General features: G+C 62.8%; 2 protein-coding genes across 8 annotated transcripts in view; one reads left to right on the forward strand and one right to left on the reverse strand.

The window, feature by feature from the left end:
• Window positions 1–137: 137 nt before the first annotated feature.
• Window positions 138–11,792, forward strand: NFKB2 (nuclear factor kappa B subunit 2). Of its 2 annotated transcripts, none has more exons than XM_049810964.1 (24): window positions 138–203; window positions 3,395–3,590; window positions 4,628–4,672; window positions 5,252–5,330; window positions 5,806–5,846; window positions 5,949–6,047; window positions 6,292–6,443; window positions 7,070–7,176; window positions 7,325–7,483; window positions 7,590–7,694; window positions 7,840–7,925; window positions 8,050–8,188; window positions 8,268–8,387; window positions 8,494–8,676; window positions 8,846–8,987; window positions 9,124–9,238; window positions 9,435–9,642; window positions 9,733–9,902; window positions 10,071–10,173; window positions 10,319–10,548; window positions 10,745–10,814; window positions 10,918–11,090; window positions 11,167–11,278; window positions 11,362–11,792. In XM_049810964.1, the coding sequence occupies exons 2-24, from the start codon at window positions 3,546–3,548 to the stop codon at window positions 11,481–11,483; spliced, it is 2,805 nt and encodes a 934-aa protein (XP_049666921.1). In that variant the 5' UTR covers window positions 138–203; window positions 3,395–3,545; the 3' UTR covers window positions 11,484–11,792. The 2 variants fall into 2 exon arrangements, with proteins under 2 accessions (XP_049666921.1, XP_049666920.1); XM_049810963.1 differs by lacking the exon at window positions 138–203 and adding an exon at window positions 290–2,409.
• Window positions 11,793–11,849: 57 nt separating this feature from the next.
• The window catches only part of PSD (pleckstrin and Sec7 domain containing), a 46,862-nt gene continuing 41,252 nt past the window's right edge, over window positions 11,850–17,459 (reverse strand). For all 6 annotated transcript variants that reach the window (XM_049810958.1, XM_049810961.1, XM_049810957.1 and 3 more), the window contains exons 12-17: window positions 17,005–17,183; window positions 16,088–16,158; window positions 15,337–15,494; window positions 14,847–14,991; window positions 13,998–14,141; window positions 11,850–13,735 (exon numbers count right to left, since the gene is read on the reverse strand). In XM_049810958.1, coding sequence (XP_049666915.1) covers window positions 13,496–13,735; window positions 13,998–14,141; window positions 14,847–14,991; window positions 15,337–15,494; window positions 16,088–16,158; window positions 17,005–17,183 — 937 coding nt within the window. In that variant the 3' untranslated portion in view covers window positions 11,850–13,495. The remainder of the gene's footprint in view (window positions 13,736–13,997; window positions 14,142–14,846; window positions 14,992–15,336; window positions 15,495–16,087; window positions 16,159–17,004; window positions 17,184–17,459) is intronic.

The raw sequence follows: 17,459 nt of genomic DNA on the forward strand, positions 1-17,459 counted from the left end.
AGGTGGAAGACAAGCGGTTTCACCCGGGGTGCAGCGGCCTGGAGTCGCACATCCCGTCCCGTCGGGGTGTCCCCCGGCCCCCCTTACCGCTGTCCCCGCCGGGGCGGAGCCGGGCCCGGGAAGCCCCGGGAGGCGGAGCCGGGCGGGGACTTTCCCGGGGCCGCGGCCAGGGCGAGGCGGCCGCGCTGGGGCTGGGGCTGAAGGTAAGCGGCCCGGGCGGCGCGGGCCGGGCCGGGCAGCCGCAGGGCAGGCGGGGACGAGGGGAGCGGCGCGGGGTGGGGGCCGCTGCCCAGGGGTGCCGGTCCCCCCGGGCCGGGATGAGCGCGGCTGAGCCGTGTGTCTGCCGGGCAGCGGGCAGGGCTGCTCGCATCAGCGGGGAGAGCACCTCGGCCGAAAGCACCCATGCGCCCGCCCGCGCCCGCGGGGGGATGCGCCCGGGGGGGTGCTGGGCCTCGGTGCTGAGCCCCGCTGTCCGTCGTGCGGAGCAGCCTCCCGCGCTCTGTCCCGGCTCGGCCCCTCAGCTCTCGCGATGGGCGCGCTGGGGCGACGGGGGCGGGGGTACCCGCATTCCCAGTGGAAAGGGAGCTGAACGGGTCGAGAGGTTTGAAGCTTCGGTGCCAGGGCTGCCCATCCCGGCTGAGGGGTCTGGGGCGGCCAGCCGCCAGGAGCTCCTGGCCTCCCGCTCACCGCGGCAGCCGCGCCGGTCCCCGGCTGGCTCCGGGGCTAGCTGGGAGAGGAGGTGCTGGGAGGATACGGGCTGGAGAGACATCTGCGCTCTCGGCGTGGGGAGGAGAAAGCCAAGTCCCGGCGCCGGTGCTGACACCCGTTTCCCTGCCAGTGGGGAAGCTGCTTCTTTTCCTGTTTCTGTGTTGCCGGTGAATACGGCTCCATCCTGCGGCTCTCCCTCCGCACGCTGATCCCTGCCTGCGCAGCGAGCAGGGCTGGCTCGCTGCCTGCCCTCAGGAGAAGGAATTCGTGCCCACAGGCTCGCCCAGCTCTACCCCAAAAGGAGCAGTGAACACCAACACAGTAGTGATACCACAGGCAGAGTGGAAACCAGGGAGAGCGAGAGACGGCAAACGCCTGGCTGGCGCTGAGAGGGGTTTTCTGAGAGCGCGCAGATAGACAACCAGAGCCAATGGTTCATAACACAACACCAAAGCGGCAGATTTAGGCGCCCTAGAGGAGGAAACCAGAAGATCAGTGGGTGGCTGGGGTTTGCCAAAACCAACTTGATAGCCACGATGGGAGTAAAGGCATTTTCTGCAGAGAGAGACAAATGGCTTGAGGTGCTCGAGGGCAGGCTGTTGGGGAGAGGGAGGCTTGGACAACTTTCAGGGAGAGGGGATTTCTCTCTGCCACGCTTGCAAGTCCTAACCAAGGACTTGGTTTCCAGGAAGGGTCTCAGAACAAAGTTCCTGTGAACGCTGTGCGAGAGGGACTTGGCAGCCTCTCGCCAGACCCTTGACAGCAGCTGTTGGGACTCCTGGGATGGAGCAGAGCACTGGATTTGTGTAGAAAGCAAGGTCAGGTATTTAGGGCCATCATTTGCAGGCATTAGCAGGCCTCAGGGGAAACAAAATGCACAGGGAATAGTACGTAGAGGAGCAGCCAGCTGGGTGGCTGGAACATGTCAGCTGTACACCAGGGCGGTTTGGAGCAGAGCCGCGCTCATGCCGCCTCCTGCGTTTCTGGAGTGCCCTTTCCCATGGCTGCTAAACTCTCCTGCTGCAGACAGACAGACAGACGTTGCCCCCCTGCCTGCAGGGCATCAGGTCTGCAAGTCAGCCAGCTGTCACGGGAGGAAAGAAAATAGCACCTGCATTACTAGGTCACGTTCAAGGAGCTGCAGGCATGGAAGAATGGCTTTAACTCACGCTTCTTGCCGGCAGCTGGCTCTTAATTGAAGCAGTCTGGCTGGCACAGGGAGACTGCACCATCCGGCAAGAGTGCTGTGGCAGTGCTGTGCTCCAGGCCAGGGAGCTGGTGCTGCTCGAGGCAGTGTGTCTCACTGGTGTTGCTGCTCTTTTCTCCCATTCCCAGCAATGCCCAAAGAATCCTTCCTGAGCCCTAGGAAGGTCTGAAGATAGGGAGGAATTTAGCCCAGCAAAGGGGGGCTGCACTGTGTGTGCAAGCCTAGGGTCCAGGCCAGACACGCTGGCTACCACAGAGCAGGAGATGCTACTGATGGCAGGAGGGGGAGATGGGTCCCCTTCTGGGATGTGTGAGGAATAAAAGCCGAGTGTGCTACACTCCTAGAGGAAACCCGAGGTCCTGGGGGCCTGAAGGGCATGGCTGCTTGGCACAGGAGGCAGGACTTAGCTTGAGAGCAGGTCTGAGTTGCCTGAGGTTGCTCTTCCAGGAACAAGGAAGTGGCCGATGACGCTCCAGCTCTGCTCGACGAGCAAGGTGGGCTTCCTCTAATGCGTGCTGCACAAGTGTGCAGGCATATGGCCAGCAACCTCCCAAGTGAGCCAGAGCTGCGCGGGCTGGGGAGACACAGGCATGACCCCATGATGTTCCTTAGTCAAGCTGCTTGGTGCAACAAGTGGCTGTGTCTGGGGCAGCGATGAGTGAGCTGTGAAAACCCCTCTAGAGGGAATGGGGCTGGTGGCACTGGAGAAGGGGAGCTGTTCCGTTCAAGGGGCACAGTCTGTTCTTCTCCAGCATCTTTGTGCCTGGGCTCCCCCAGCCAGGCTCCACGGGTAGGGTTCGAGGTGGCTGATCCCAGCACACTGAGGAAGGATGTTTGTCCCCTCCTTCAACTCTCTGGGAAATCTGTGCCAGCAGATGAGTCGTTGGCTGGTGGTGGCAGGCTGAGGCTGACCAGGTGGGATGTCCAGTGGGATCCCGACAGCAGGCAGCTTGTGCTGCTTCCCACAGGCCAGCGGGGGGTTGTGTCCGTGCTCCCAGGCTTTCGGAAGCCCCTGCAGAACATCAGGAGGAAGGTTCCACCTCATTTCACAGTGCTGGATCTCCACCTTCACCATCCTTGCGCCCCCCACTGCACTTGCAGGTCCCTCGGACCCCATGTCCTGGGCTGCACCCGCTGTCTGGGCTGCATCCTGCAGGTAGGCTGGGCAGGGGCTGCTGGAGCTTGGCTGGGCTCAGGTGACAAGCCCTGAGGGAAGAACCTCAGGCCTGGGGCCACAGGGCAGCCCCTTTGGAGGACTTGAGTGGCTGGAAAAAATCTCCTTGAAAAGGCTCTTTTCAGCTTCTGAAGAATATGAGTCACGCACGGGTTGAACAATCCCCTTCCTTCCCCTCTTCTCCCACACACCCAAAATCCCCTGAGTGGGACCCGCAGCAACCACTGATTCAGAAATTCAGGGTATGAGGGCACTGCGGAGTCAGATACAGGGGCTTTTTTCTTTTTTTTCTTTCCATTGCTTAGCGAGGAGAAGAAATGTGGAGCAAGAGAGTGTGCCTGGAGGCTCTGCTCTGATCCTGCCCCTTTGCTAGAAGTCTCTGGTGGTTTCCCGTGGTCAGGCAGACCTTGACCCCAGTGGGACCTCCGTCTGTGGTAGCCGGCAGTCCCTGCGGTGATGCTGGGGCTGGACGGGTTGCTGAGACCAGCCTCTTCCTCCCCGGTGAGTAGGAGGGTGCAAGCACTGTGGGTGGCGGGGAAGGGGCCCTGCTGCTGGCAGTGCCTTGCTGGGGTTGGTGGGGAGCATGCAGCACCGTGTGCTGGAATGGTGGGAGATGCTCCCACAGGGGTCTCTGGGGCTGCCGCTCCTGCTTTGAAACCAGATGCTTTCTAGCGGGAAAGAGGCAATGGGAACAGAGATGACAAATGCCTCTCTCAGACCACCTTCGTGGGAAGGATGCAGGGCCTGGCGTGTAAGTGGAAACTGGGGGAGTGGGAAAGCACCCCTTTGGGTGCCTGGCAAGGGGCTGCCATGAGCTGACTTTGGTCTGCAGAGTCCTGGAGAGCTTCCCCCGGCCAGGGGGGAGACAGTGGGCTTTGGGGCAGCTGCTCCTGTTTGGGTCCAGGGGGGCTTGGAGGAGACATCCCTGTGCGGGAGGTGCCTCACCAAGGTGAGAAGATGGGGGCTGGGGACCTGGGAGGCCCCAGGGGCCGCTGCTGGGTTTTGTGGCCCGGTCCGGGTGGTTCTGGCCACGCTGCACTGCAGGTCTGGCTGGGAAAGGGCTCGACGGCTGGTCAACGGCGACTGGCGCCCGAAGCAGGGCGGGTGGCCGGGGACGGCGGGGGGCAAGCGCCTCCGTGCTCTCGGGGGGGAAACCCTTGGGGCGCTCCGGAGGTGCCATGCAGCGCCCAAGCGGGGCGGGGGGGGGGGGGGGGGGGAGGCGGGCGGCCGCCGGGATTTCCAGTCCGCCCGAAGCCCAAAACCCCCCCGCGGCGGGGAGCCGGCCGGTCCCACCGCCCCCGGGCCGGGCCGGGCCGGGGCAGCCGGCGGCGGGCGCAGGAGCGGCCGTACCCCGGGCCGTGCCGAGCGGAGCCCCGCGCCGAGCCGGGCCGGGCCCCGGGGCCCGGGCCGCGGCGGGGCGGGGCGGTGACGCGCGGTCCCGTCATTTCCCGGCTCGGCGGGGTTTCTAGGGACTTTCCGGAGCGGCGGTGCCTTCCTGCCGCCGCCGGTCCCCGCTCACCCCCGCGCTCTCCCCGCAGGCCGGCGGCCGGCCCCGCGCAGACATGGACGAGCAGTTCCAGCCCGTGAGTGCCGCACGGGGCGGCTCGGTCCCGCGGGAGGGGGGAGTCTCTGCCTGGACCTGGACCTGGACCTGGACCCGGCCCCGGCCCCGGCCCCGGCCCCGGCCCCGGTCCCGGCGCTGGGCTGGGAGCAGTGCCTGCCCCCCCGGGTGGGGTGGGAGGTGGAGGTCTGCGGGTGCCCCCGGGGTGGGCAGTGGGGGGTCTGCAGGTGCCACTGGGGTGGGAGGTGGGTGGTCTGTGTCTGCCCCCAGCGTGGGAGACTGGGGGGGGGGGAGGGGCGTCCTGTGCCTGCCTCCGGGGCAGGAGATGGGGGGGGGGTCTGTGTCTGCCCACAGTGTGGGCAAAGGGGGTCTGCTGGTGCCCCCAGGGGTGGGCATTGAGAGGTTTGCACCTGCCCACCCCTCTTCCCTGGGAGGGGCAGGGGATCTGTGCCTGCCCCTTGGCCCCCTCCTGGCCAAGGTGGGCAGTGGGGGTGTGTGCCAGACTGGCCGTCCCAGGGTGGGAGATGCGGGTCTGTGCCTGCCCCCCAGGGCGGTTGGGGATTCCAGCCCCAACGTGCTCATCACACTCATCTTCCCTCAGTGCCTGGATGGGATTGACTACGATGACTTCAATTTCGGCTCCCACATGATGGAGCAGAAGGAGCCCCTGATGGAGACAGGTAAAGGCCCCTCTGCCTGTGCCCTCCCGGGGTCCCCGGCTGCAGTGGGGTTTCCCAGCAGGCTGACTCACACCTGGTAGTTCCCAGCAGCGCCGCGGGCCATGTCCCCACTGGCCCCTCTGTGGGCTGGCTGGGAATCCCTGCCCCATGCCATTGGGACAGGGACTGTTCGCTCTCACCCCACTGCTCTGTCTACCAGCGACTTGAGGTTGGGCTGCAATGGGTCCCCAGGGGCTCCCCAGCTCCCCAAGTGCCAAAGCATCCTGTGGCCCTTCCCTCCTCTCCCTGCTGCTCTGACCGCTGCTGCCGGCTGGGCTCTGACTGCACAGGGGCCAGGGGCCCTGAGGACCCCCATGGGACAGACAGGGGTCACTTCACCTTCAGCACCATCCCCGTACCTCCAGCATCCTTACTGGGAACACGCACTTTGGTTATCCTGTGTTTCTCACCGGTGCCTCTCCTCTCTGTCCTCCAGTGGAAGGTCCCTACCTTCTCATCATCGAGCAGCCAAAGCAGGTAAGGATGTCACCCAGGTAAGGGCAGGTGTAGCAGTCACCCCCTGCTCTCATGGCATCAGGTTTGGGCCACCCTTGGCTGACCCACTCTTTGCCTCCACAGCGGGGGTTCCGTTTTCGGTACGGCTGCGAGGGCCCTTCACATGGGGGGCTTCCGGGGGCATCCAGCGAGAAGGGACGCAAGACCTATCCCACCGTCAAGGTGAGCGCTGCCCTGGGCGGGGGACGGGGCAGCGTCTTCAGCTGGTGTGCATGGGCACCAGGAGGGTGCCTTGAAGGAAGGATGGGAAATGTATATTCAGCTGTGTGTGTTTTGTGGCGCTGGAGGGATGGGAGGACTGCAGCAGGAGGGGTGGTGACCATGGGGAGGGATAGCAGGGGTTTGCAGAGAGTCCTGCAGCCTCCCAGGGTATTGTACCTGACTCCCATCTCCTTTCTCCCTGCAGATCTGCAACTACACGGGTATGGCCCGGATCGAGGTGGACCTGGTGACACACAGCGACCCTCCCCGCGTGCATGCCCACAGCCTGGTGGGCAAGCAGTGCAACGAGGCTGGCAACTGTGTCGCGATCGTGGGACCCAAGGACATGACAGCTCAGTATGTGTGAGGGAGACCCAGAGTGGCCTTTTGCCTACATGGGGTGGCGGGGGGCGCTGGCTACAGCTTACAGGCTGGGGAGAAGAGGGGGTTTAGTGTATCCAGGAGCTGGGTCACTGGATGGAGCCAGGAGTCAGTTTAGACAAGGTCATCAGTACAGCTCTGTCCCTTGAGCATTTTGCCCAGCTCTGGGTCCAGCACGTGCAGCTTGTTTTGGGCTTCTGTCCTCAGGGTTGCCGCTCCCCAGCTTTGCAGATGACATCTGTAGCCAGCCTGAGTCACAGGATTATTCGGCAACTGCTGCAGTTGCTCTTACAAATCCAGCCTTGGCTGCTGGCTCAGCCTGGTCCCATTTGCATCCCTCTGGCCTCCAGCCCTCCCAGGCCTCCCCTTTGGACTTGTCACCTGTGGAAGCCTGGAGTTTCCTAGCCACCTCTTTTCTGGGCTCCTTTCCTCTCCTCTGTGGTTACTGTTATGCCCCACACATGCTGACCCCCCACTGCTGACCAGCAACGCTCTGTGCTTTGCTCAGCTCCATCCCGGCTATGGGAGCCCATGTGCCCCCAGGCCGGCTGCTTCCTGCCCTGGTGCTCCCATATCCCAGCGGGATCCCTCTTCTCTTCCAGGTTCAGCAACCTGGGTGTGCTCCATGTCACCAAGAAGAATATGATGGAGATCATGAAGGAAAAACTGAAGCAGCAGAAGATGCGTAACAGGAGCCATCTCTTGACAGGTGAGGGCAGCCTGGGGGCTCAGTGGGACTCAGCGCCTGAGGGTGACCACTGTGGGGCTGGGGTTAGCGTGAGGCTAGGGGATGGGCAGGGGGACCTGTTGCCCCATCTCCTCACCTAGCATGACAGTATCTCCCCCTGCCCTGGCAGAAGCAGAGCTGCGTGAGATCGAGCTGGAGGCAAAGGAGCTGAAGAAGGTGATGGACCTGAGCATTGTGCGGTTGCGCTTCACTGCCTACCTCCGCGACAGCAGCGGGAACTTCACACTGGCCCTCCAGCCTGTCATCTCGGACCCCATCCATGACAGCAGTGAGCATTGGGCCAGACCGGGGAGGGGATGGAGCAGGATGGGGTAAGGAGGTGAGGGATGCTCTGTCTGCCACAGCAGCTCCCAATGCCTCCTCTCGCTCTGCAGAGTCCCCAGGAGCTTCCAACCTGAAGATCTCACGGATGGATAAGACGGCAGGCTCTGTGCGGGGAGGGGATGAAGTCTACTTGCTCTGTGATAAAGTTCAGAAAGGTAAAAGCCGTTCCCTCCAGCCTAAATCTTCCTGAGGGGCTGTGGCAGGAGAGGTCTGGGGGCCCCTGGGCGGCCAGGGGTCCGTGCCCCCAGAGCCTGGCCAGGGCAGGGACACAGGCAGTGCCAGCATCCGTTCTCTCCCCAGATGACATCGAGGTGCGTTTCTACGAGGATGATGAGAACGGCTGGCAGGCTTTCGGGGACTTCTCCCCCACTGATGTGCACAAGCAGGTATGGGGGAGGCAGGGGGTGTTCTGCCGTGCCCAGAGGCAGGCGGGTGCCCTCTGGGGTGGGGGAGTCCTGTCCCTGGCTCTGGGGAGGAGCGGGACCCCACGTCCATCTGTCCTGCCCACAGTACGCCATTGTCTTCCGCACACCCCCCTACCACAAGCCCAAGATCGACCGTCCCGTCACCGTCTTCCTGCAGCTGAAGCGGAAGCGGGGGGGCGACGTGAGCGACTCCAAGCAGTTCACCTACTACCCCGTGGTGGAAGGTGAGCCATGCCCCGGGCAGGCCGGCGTGCCCCCGCCACCAGGGCTGCCCCTCACCCCACTGCCCCTCTCTCCCCACAGATAAGGAAGAAGTGGAGAGGAAGCGCAAGAAAGTCCTGCCTCAATTTCCCCAGCACTTTGGTGGGGGCTCGCACATGGGGGGTGCCGGCGGGGGGGCCGGGGGCTTCGGCTCTGGAGGAGGTGAGTGGGGATGCCTCTTTTCCCTCCCAGCTTGGGCGGCCACGGTCTGGCCCTGGGGGCTCCCTGCTCCTCTCTGGCCTCACCCGTCCTCCCCCTTGCTCCGCAGGTGGGAACCTCAGCTTCCCCTACTCCACCGGGCTGGCCTACAACAGCATCTACTCACCCGGCCCCCACCCTGTGGGGGGCTACCAGGGGGGTGTGCAGATGAAGGGCCCTGAGGCGGAGGGGCCCGGGAGCGACAGGCAGGTGCCTGTGGAGAGCACATACTGCAAGGAGTTGCAGAAGCACGGTAGGAGGGGGCTGGGCTGGAGTGAGGGCTGGGGGACATCGCCTGGGAGAGGTGGCATGGGTCAGGGACCTTTTGGGGCCAGGTGCCGCTCTCCTCCACACCTGGGGGGGATACGGGAGGGTGGATGGGGCTGCTGCTCCTGGCAGTGATATCCTGCTTTGTCCTCCAGCCCAGCTCTGCCAGCTGTGGATGCTGGCACTGGCCCGCCGCAATGCCCATGCCCTGCTCGACTACTCAGTCACCGCTGACCCCCGCATGCTGCTGGCAGTCCAGAGGCACCTGGCCGCGTCACAGGATGAGAACGGAGACACGTGAGTACACGAGGGGTTTGGGGAGAGAGCGTGGGAGCACTGTTGGCCATCAGAGCCATTTTGGGGGCTGTTGGGGGTGGGAGGCGGCAGGGAGAAGCATGGAGCTGAGTCAGAGGCCACCCCGCTCTCTCTGCAGGCCTTTGCACCTCGCTATTATCCATGAGCAGACAGCTGTAATCAAGCAGCTGATTGAGGTCATTGTTAGCATCCCCAGCCAGCAGATCATCAACATCTCCAATAACCTGCAGCAGGTACATGTTACCCAGAGCAGCTGGTTCTTCTCTACCTGGGGCTTGTTCCTGTTTCCCAACCCTGGGGGTTCCCATTGCTGCTTCCACTGAGGGGAGGCTGCAGGGCTGAGCACGGTGCAGCCATGCTGGCAAGGACAATGGTGCAGGACTTGGCTCCTCTTGTGAGCGCTGCTGACAAGGTGCTGCTGTCCTGCAGACGCCGTTGCATCTGGCAGTCATCACCAAGCAGCCCCAAGTGGTCCAGCTCCTGCTGCAAGCCCGTGCTGACCCCACCTTGCTGGACCGCTACGGCAATTCCCTGCTGCACCTGGCGCTCCAGGCTGGTGATGAAGAGATGTTGAGGACGCTGCTGGCCCACCTGGGCTCAGCTGCTCCTTACCTGCTCCGTCTGCCCAATTTCCATGGTGAGTGGGGCTGGGAGATGAGGGGCAGGAACCCGGCAGTGACGTCATGGGCTCAGCCAGCGGGCTGCTGAGCCTCCCCCCCTGTTGCAGGCCTCCTGCCTGTGCACTTGGCCATAAAGGCAAAGAGTTTGGCCTGCTTGGACCTGCTGGTAAGGAAGGGAGCGGATGTGAACGCGGTGGAGAGGCAGGGCGGGAGGACCCCACTGCACCTGGCTGTGGAGATGGAGAACCTGAACATGGCCACCCACCTCGTGAAGAAGGTATGGGGGGGGCTGGTGGATTGGTAGCTGTGGGACAAGGGTGGGGCACAGCATTCTACAGGACCCTGGCAGAAGTGGAGGGTCTCTGCTGGTCTTGGGGTGATGGGGGGTGGGGGGAAGGCAGGCCCCAGGCAGCCCATACTCACAGCCTTGCACCTTTCTCCATAGCTGGGAGCAGATGTCAACAGCAGGACTTTTGCCGGGAACAGCCCCCTGCACCTGGCTGCTGGTCTGGGCTCCCCCACTCTCACCAAACTGCTCCTCAAAGCTGGTAAGGTGCTGCCCTCTTTCCTCTCCCTTCCCCTCCCCGCAGCCTCAGCTGCCTGTGCTGGGGGGGGGGAGGGGGGCCTGGGCACAGGGCAGACCCCTGGGCCGACCTTCCCTTTTTGGGGGCTCAGTCCACCCTTCCCTGACAGGGGCAGATGTGCTGTGTGAGAACGATGAGCCTGTGAGCCCATCCTCATCAGAGGCCAGCAGTGACACGGATGCCGACCCTGAGGAGCAGGAGCTGGCCATGGAGCTGGGGGAGCCGGCTCCAGCCATAGAGCACAGCACCAACCGGGAGCCCCCTGTGCAGGAGCACGGGCAGGCAGGGCACAGGCAGCGCCGCTGCCACACGCCCCTGGACCTGACTCGGAGCCAGAAGGTGCGTGGCATGGCAGGACAAACCCCCTGGGAGCATTTCCGTGGGGGCCATAGCACAGATGGGGAAGAGCCTCAGGAGAAGCTCCTGCGAGGATGCCTGTGCTCCTCCATATCCCAGGAGAGCTATGGCGTGGGGAGGCAAGAAGGGGGTTGGCTGGTGCTTTGAGGGGTGCTGACATCCATGCATCTGTCTGCAGGTGCGGGAAATCTTGCTGCAGGCCTCCCAGCAGGGCCCCGAGGCAGAGCTGCCCACTGCCCCCCGGCCAGGTGAGCAGCCCCTCTCCCCCAAAAAGCACTGTGCCTAGGCAGGGCAGCACCCTCCCAGCAGTGAGGATGGACAGTGTGTGATGGAGGCACCTCTCCTGCACAGGGAAGGTCCTGTCACTGGACAGTGAGGCGCTGCAGGGGCTGGAGCAGCTGCTGAACCAGAACTGCAGTGGGTCGGATTGGATCGAACTAGCCAAGCGCCTAGGGCTCTGCAGCCTGGTGGAGACCTACAAGGACACCCCGTCACCCAGCATCAGCCTCCTGCGCAGTTACGAGGTCAGTACCTGGCCAGGGTGCCCCTGTCCCCCCTGCCCATCTGGCCACTGGCCTGCTCAGTGCCTTCTCTCTGCAGCTGGCAGGGGGAAGCCTGGGCGGGCTGCTGGAAGCGCTGGACTCTATGGGGCTCCGCAGGGCCGTGAGGATGCTTCACAAAACCGAGGCGCTGGAGAAGCTGCAAAGCACAGGTATGGGGAGCAAGGGGCTGGGGGGATGTCCCCGCTGTCCCCCTGACCCCCATCACTGACAGCAGCTGGGGCTTGCTTTGCAGAGCTGAAGGAAGACAGTGCCTACGGCAGCGAGTCAGTGGAGGAAGAGCAGGCACCTGCGCTGGCCCTGAAGCCAGGGCCGGGGGGTGAGCTGCCCCACAGCCAGCAGCCACAGGTGCACTGAGGGGCTGGCAGCCCCCGCACAACCCTGGGGGGCCACATTGCCCCCCACCCTGCCCTGCCCATGCAAGTGCCTTCTGGACTTGGGGTCTGGCTGCCTGGACTCAGGGGGACAGGACACAGCTGGCTCCTGCCCCTCTCTGCTCTTATTTAATGGTCCCTCTTCTGAATAAAGGGACACAGTTTCCATTAGCCTTTGCCCTCCCTCTCTCCAGCCCTGGCCCTGAGCTGGCAGGCACTAACCCCCCCTGAGTCCTGCCTAGGGCTGGGAGTCCAGCAGCGAGGAGGCAACTGCTGGTCCCTCCTCAGCATCCCTCCATGCCAGTGCTGTCCCCAACTGTAGGGGAGAAACCACAGCACACACAAGAAGTGAAGAGCAAGTTTTACTTCAGTAACCGAGAGAAGAAGCTGTACAAAGGTTTTTCTCTCCCCGAGCCGCCTAGGGCAAGGGTGGATTTTTTTTCTTTTTTTTTTTTTTTTTTTTTTTTTTTTTTGCAATAGACTCAAAAGAGCAGAATAAAAAGTTTGACACATTCGCAAAGTCAGTGCTGAAACCAGCCAGGTCCCAGGCAGCCAAGAACAGTGTGTGTGCCAGCCCCCTGCTTACAGCCCTTCCGCTGTCCCTGGACCCCTCCCTGGGCACTCCTGCGGCCACGGTCTACCACCAGCACCTCACTCCAGATGAGCATCCTCCAGCGCACCCCGGGGTGGTGGGGGCTGCCCCAGCCTGCCCCTCACCTTGGCAAGGAGGGAGCCCATGGCCGAGGAAGGAGGGGCTGCACCACCGCTGCTGCAGCATGAGGACCTCCCAGTGCTATGGACTGGGCTTTGCTGGCAGCCTCCGAGGCCCCAGCTGTGCGTTGGAGAAGCAGCACAGGAAGGAAAGCTGGCTCCGGCTCTTGCCAGCCCCACAGGGCAGTGGGGAGCTCCAGGTCAACCCTGATTTCACGGGTCACCTCCCCACTGTGAGTACTTACACGCTGCTGCCCAACGTGCCCTGGGTACGATGCTGCAGTGCAAACGGCGCTGGTCCAGGCTGGGTGATCAAGAAGCACCAGCGCATCAGCCCCTCATGCAGCCACAAGTGCAGCAATGGTTGCTGCTATCCCAAGGCTGCTTCCTTGGTGCCGGCGGCCACAGGGCTGTCTCTCTCCGAAGGGTTGCTGGTGCCGGAGCGGGGCAGGGGCACAGGTAGCAGCACACGCAGGAGCCCATGCTCAGCTTGCTGCAGGGGTGGGGGAGCTGGATCTCCCCCTGAGTCTGTGTAAAAAATCTCCTCCCCCCCAGAGTGCAGTGCCTACAGGACATGGCTGGGATTGTGGTTTTGTTTGTTTTTTTAAACAGTTCCCAAAAAGCATCAAAAGTAGCCCCAAAAAACCCTCCCTGGTGGTCAGCTAGATCTGGTACTAAAAAGTGCAAAACTGTATCACAAAAACCATTCAAAAGTTGTAAGAAAGCGGGGAGGGTGCAGAAGTGGCTGGGGTGGCAGCAAGGGGGCCAGGTGCCATTGCCCTGGCTCCCCTGGCCACCAGCCCCAGGAAAGGGGACAGGCTAAGGCTGTCCCCCTTGTCTGCCCCCCCATGGCACAACAGAGCTGGAGGAAAAGCAACCTCTGGCTTTTGCTGCATTTTTGTCTTTTTTTTTTTTTTTTAAACCACTGAAGAATTGAGCCCAGTGGGTGGGTTTAAGTTGTTCCCCCTTGCTGGGACAGGGGGACTGGGTCCTGCAGCCAAGCACAGGACAAGGAGGGGCAGGAATAAGTGTGATGGGGCCGACAGTGTGGGCAGCTCCCACAGGCAAGGACCAGGGACTGTCCTACTCTGCCACCGTCTCTGGCAGAGGGGCCACAGCCCTGCATGGCTGGTGCTGGTGGCTGGGGAAGGGCTGTCACCAACCCCCAGTTCATGCCACAGCCGGATGGACTCTTGCAGGGTCTCGGTGGGCATGTGGCCTCCACCCTGGCACCGGGGGCGGGGCAGGAACGGAGCTGCAGCAAGGGTGGCTGATGCCCCTCGCTTATGACTTCTGGGGGTGGCCAGGGGGCTGGCGGCTGGCACGGTCCGAGACATTGCGCTTCACCTTGGTGGCCGTGCCAGGGGGCTCCACGTTGAGCGAGGGGCTGGAGCGGGATTTTTTCAGGCCATCATCCTCCCTGCCCGCTGCATCAAAGAGGGTAGACTCAAACGCTGCCAGGTCCTCAGAGCCAGCCTTCAGCTTGGCCCGCAGCAGCATGGCGTAGGTGCCGTAGCGGGATTTCTGGGGAGCACAGTGCACCAGAGAGAGGTGCTGGTGAGCTGGGCACTGCCTCTCAGACAGCATCCTGGGGTGGAGGGGGATACTTGTGGTCCCTCCACCCCAGCCAGCATCCCAGGGTTAGGGGGAATGTTCATGGTCCTGGAGCACGGCAGTAGCACAGTGCAATTCAGCTGATGGGGACAGGGGGGTCCCATCACTCAGGATAGCCAAGAGGGCAGGGGCAGAGGGGCTGGCGGTGGGGGCGGAATGTCTTCCAGCTCACCTCAAACTCCAGGTACTCTTCCTTCTGCTTCAGCTCCTCATACTCTTTGCCTTTCACCTTCTTCTCAGGCAGCGAGGAGCGATGCTCTAGCAGCTCGGCTGACATTGTCTTGAACTTGGTCTCATGGCTCTTCACCTGCTCCTCCTGGGGAAGGGTGGCACCATGTCAGTGCCCCACTCTGCCCTCTGCTCTGCTCTGCCCCCCAGCAGTGTGAGCTGGCGGGGGCCAGAAGAGGTTTCTCCCCTCCTAGAGCCAGCCAAGATCTCAGCTTCTGCTCCTGGGTTTGTGCTTTTTTTTTTTTTTTAAATGGCAGGCAAAACCACAGGCCCTTGGGGGCAAACTGCTCCTGCCTCACAAGGGGCTGGCTGCAGTCTTAAAGCAGAATAATTTAATCCCCTCTAAAACTAGGCTGGTGGTGTTTTTTAATCCTTTCTGCTCTATGAATAACTGCCCTGGCATGCATGAGCGCCAGCTAATCCCCCCGGCCGGTCGCCTTTCAAGGTCCTGGCCCTGGCAGGACCCTGCAAGCTGTGGTGTGGGACCACGTTCTCTTCCATCGCCTGTCTCCCATCGGCCCTGGCAGGACCCTGCAAGCTGTGGTGTGGGACCACGTTCTCTTCCATCGCCTGTCTCCCATCCCTGCTGCCAGGAACAAGACCTCGCTGTCTGCCCCCCAGTCTCAGCAGCCCCTTGCTCTGTGTCTCCCTGGCCATGCTCCTTTGGCCCTGCACCCCTCTGGGAGGCAGCTGGGCATTGGCACCACATAGGTCCCTCCACAAGGGGACAGTTCCACCAGCAGACTCAGGGTGTCTGTCCCATGCTCCTGGCTTCCCCAACACCATGACTCACCTGGGACAGCCTGGTGCAGGAGCTGGGCAGCAGCGGGCGGCTAAACTTCTTCTGGGAGCCGATGGCAGCAGGGAAAGGGGGCGCGGAGAACATGGCTGCCACCACATTGATGCGCGTGATCCACGAGTGCATCTGTTCGGGGTTCCTGGGGAGAAAGGCCAAACCACAGCTTGGCTCTAAGTGGCACTGTCTGTGTTGCAGGCAGAGGGACCTGCCCTGCAGACAAGATCTGGGTCCCCCAGGCCTGGCCCTGGCCAACCACAGCACTGGGGGCTCTACCCCCAGTGACTCGGGCCATCATGAGCCCATTGGGCTGGGAAGAAGAGGAGCTGGGCAAACCACAGGACTGACACTGGGTCCCTTTCCTTCCAGAAAGGAGCTAGGACAGGAGAGAGCAACGTGGCCCTAAGACCCATCCCACCCTCTGCCCCAGTCAGGTGAGCCCCTGTGCCCCAGCGTGGGGCACAGCCGGTGATCCTGGGGGACTCACTGTGCTTGGAAGAGGAATACCCTCCAGTCAGCTGTCCTGAGGTAGAAGACATTGGGTCGCTTGCTGTAGTCAGACGCCCGTGTGGCAAGCGAATGGTGGATGCTAATAGCATTCTTCAGCTCCTCTTCCACCAGTGCCTTCCCTGGCTTATATTCCTCCTGCGAATCACAGGGTGTTTCAGAGCCAGTTTAGGGATGCACCCCACCATGAGTCAGCTCTACAAGGCCATGGGAACTGCAGGCAAGTGCTGGCAGTGGTGGGGCTTGGAGATCACCTTCCACCAGGCTGTTGCAGGCTCTGCCTCCAGCTCATGCTATACACACGGGGAGAGGCTGCACAACCTGGGTGCACGGGCTTGGCAAGCACAGTGGCTTTTCCCCACTGCCCTGCAGCTGGGCAGCATGTGTTCCTGCAGGAAACTGGATGTGCAGCCCAACACGCCCCCTCCAGGGCAAAGACCCCAGTGCCTCCTCTCTCCCCAAGCAAACCCCCACAGGCAGGACCCTCAGACCAGCAGCCGCTTTCGCTGCCCAGGCTTGAGCCTGAGCACCCAGGTGAACAGGGATGCCACCAGGGCCCCAAGCAACCGCTCAAGCAGGCATGGTGCTGAGTCTGCTTAGGCCAGGCTCTGCAATGCTGTGCGGTGGAGCCCCTCTCACTGCTCTGGGGACTGCCATGATCTCCCCCCGCCCCCGCTTTGGGAATGATCCTTCTCCCTGGCGTGGACGTGGGCGACCCCGCTGCTGCCTACCTTCTGCAGGTAGAGAATCATCCCCTTCAGGATGGCGTGGAAGGGCTTCCAGCCGCGCTTCCCTCGGGGTGCTGCCAGGGAGGAGACACAGCAGCCCAGATATCAGCCCCAGCACCGAGCAGGGGGAAGGCATCCATCACCCCCCCCATCCTCCTCCAGCCAGCCCTGCAACGATGCACATCACCCCACCCCGGGGACGGGCGGCAGGCCAGGACTGTCCCTGCGCACCTGAGCCCGTGACGGCCGTGTGGCTGGCAGATGGTGCTGCTGGCAGGGGGGGCTGCCTGCTGCCTCCTGGGGCCAGCACCGCTGCGCTCCCTGCCTTGCTGCCCACGCTCGGCTTCGCCGCTGCCTCCCCACTCAGGGACGGGGACAAGGAGGTGCTGGCCACCAGGTATTGCTGGCTTTGGAGGGCGGCTGCATCTAATCAGATCAAGGTGGCATTAGATGGCCAGGGCTTAGAGGAGATTTTACAGTGGAAACGGTGAACGTGCCTGGCAGCGCCCAACCAGCAGCAGCCCGCTGTGCGGCTTGTTTGCTGCACCACAGGACACCTTCCTTCGTCCCCACCATCCTGTGGCAGGGCTGCATCCCCCAGGGAGCCCATCCCACCTCCCTGCCTAGCCCCTTCCCAGCACTGCAGGCAGGGGCTGTGTTGCTCGCTGCCATCTTGGCCTCTGCCCAGCCCTGATGGGGGCAGACAGGCAGGGAGAGGCTTTCAGGCTCCCCAGCCTGGGGGCTGAATTATGCCTGGCACAGCCAGACAGACAGGGCACAGGGGGCTGATGCTGGAGGCTGGCATGATGCTACAGTCAGATGTCACATAGTGACTCCTGCCCTGCTCCCCCCTTGGTTTTCTGGAGCTCACTGGTGCCCTCTTGCCCCGAGTCCCTCCCATGGGCTCCCCAGTCACCTACTTTTCTTGCAGTCTGGATCAGCATGGATCTTGCGCACTAACAGTCCATGCTTGTAGGTGGCGATGCTGGAATCTTGGGAAAAGTCCAGAAAGGGGTTACTGCAGCTGCTGATGCGCTTGATGGACTTCGGGTTGGGGTCTGCCAGCTCCGAAAGGGACTTTCTCAGCTCCTCCTCATCTCTGCCAGGCACAGATTTGGGTGAGGAAAGGGTTTGTTACCTTGCTGGGGACAGCAAATACCAAGCCTCCCACTTGCCGGTGCCACTTTCAGGCCTGACTTCTGAAAGGGAGGCCGGGAGCAGCAGACTGGGCTGAGCAGCCTCCCATCACCATTGGTGAGCATCCCAAACCCAGCCATGCCCCATGCCCCTGCCCCTCTAGGCAGCTGCGGTGCTGCCTGTCCCCTTGAAAGACAAGGCTGCCGGTTCACGGTGGGGCCCCTGGCTGCCCCAGGGA

This window comes from Accipiter gentilis, chromosome 9 (genome assembly GCF_929443795.1).
Source record: "Accipiter gentilis chromosome 9, bAccGen1.1, whole genome shotgun sequence".
NCBI classification, from domain to species: domain Eukaryota; kingdom Metazoa; phylum Chordata; class Aves; order Accipitriformes; family Accipitridae; genus Astur; species Astur gentilis.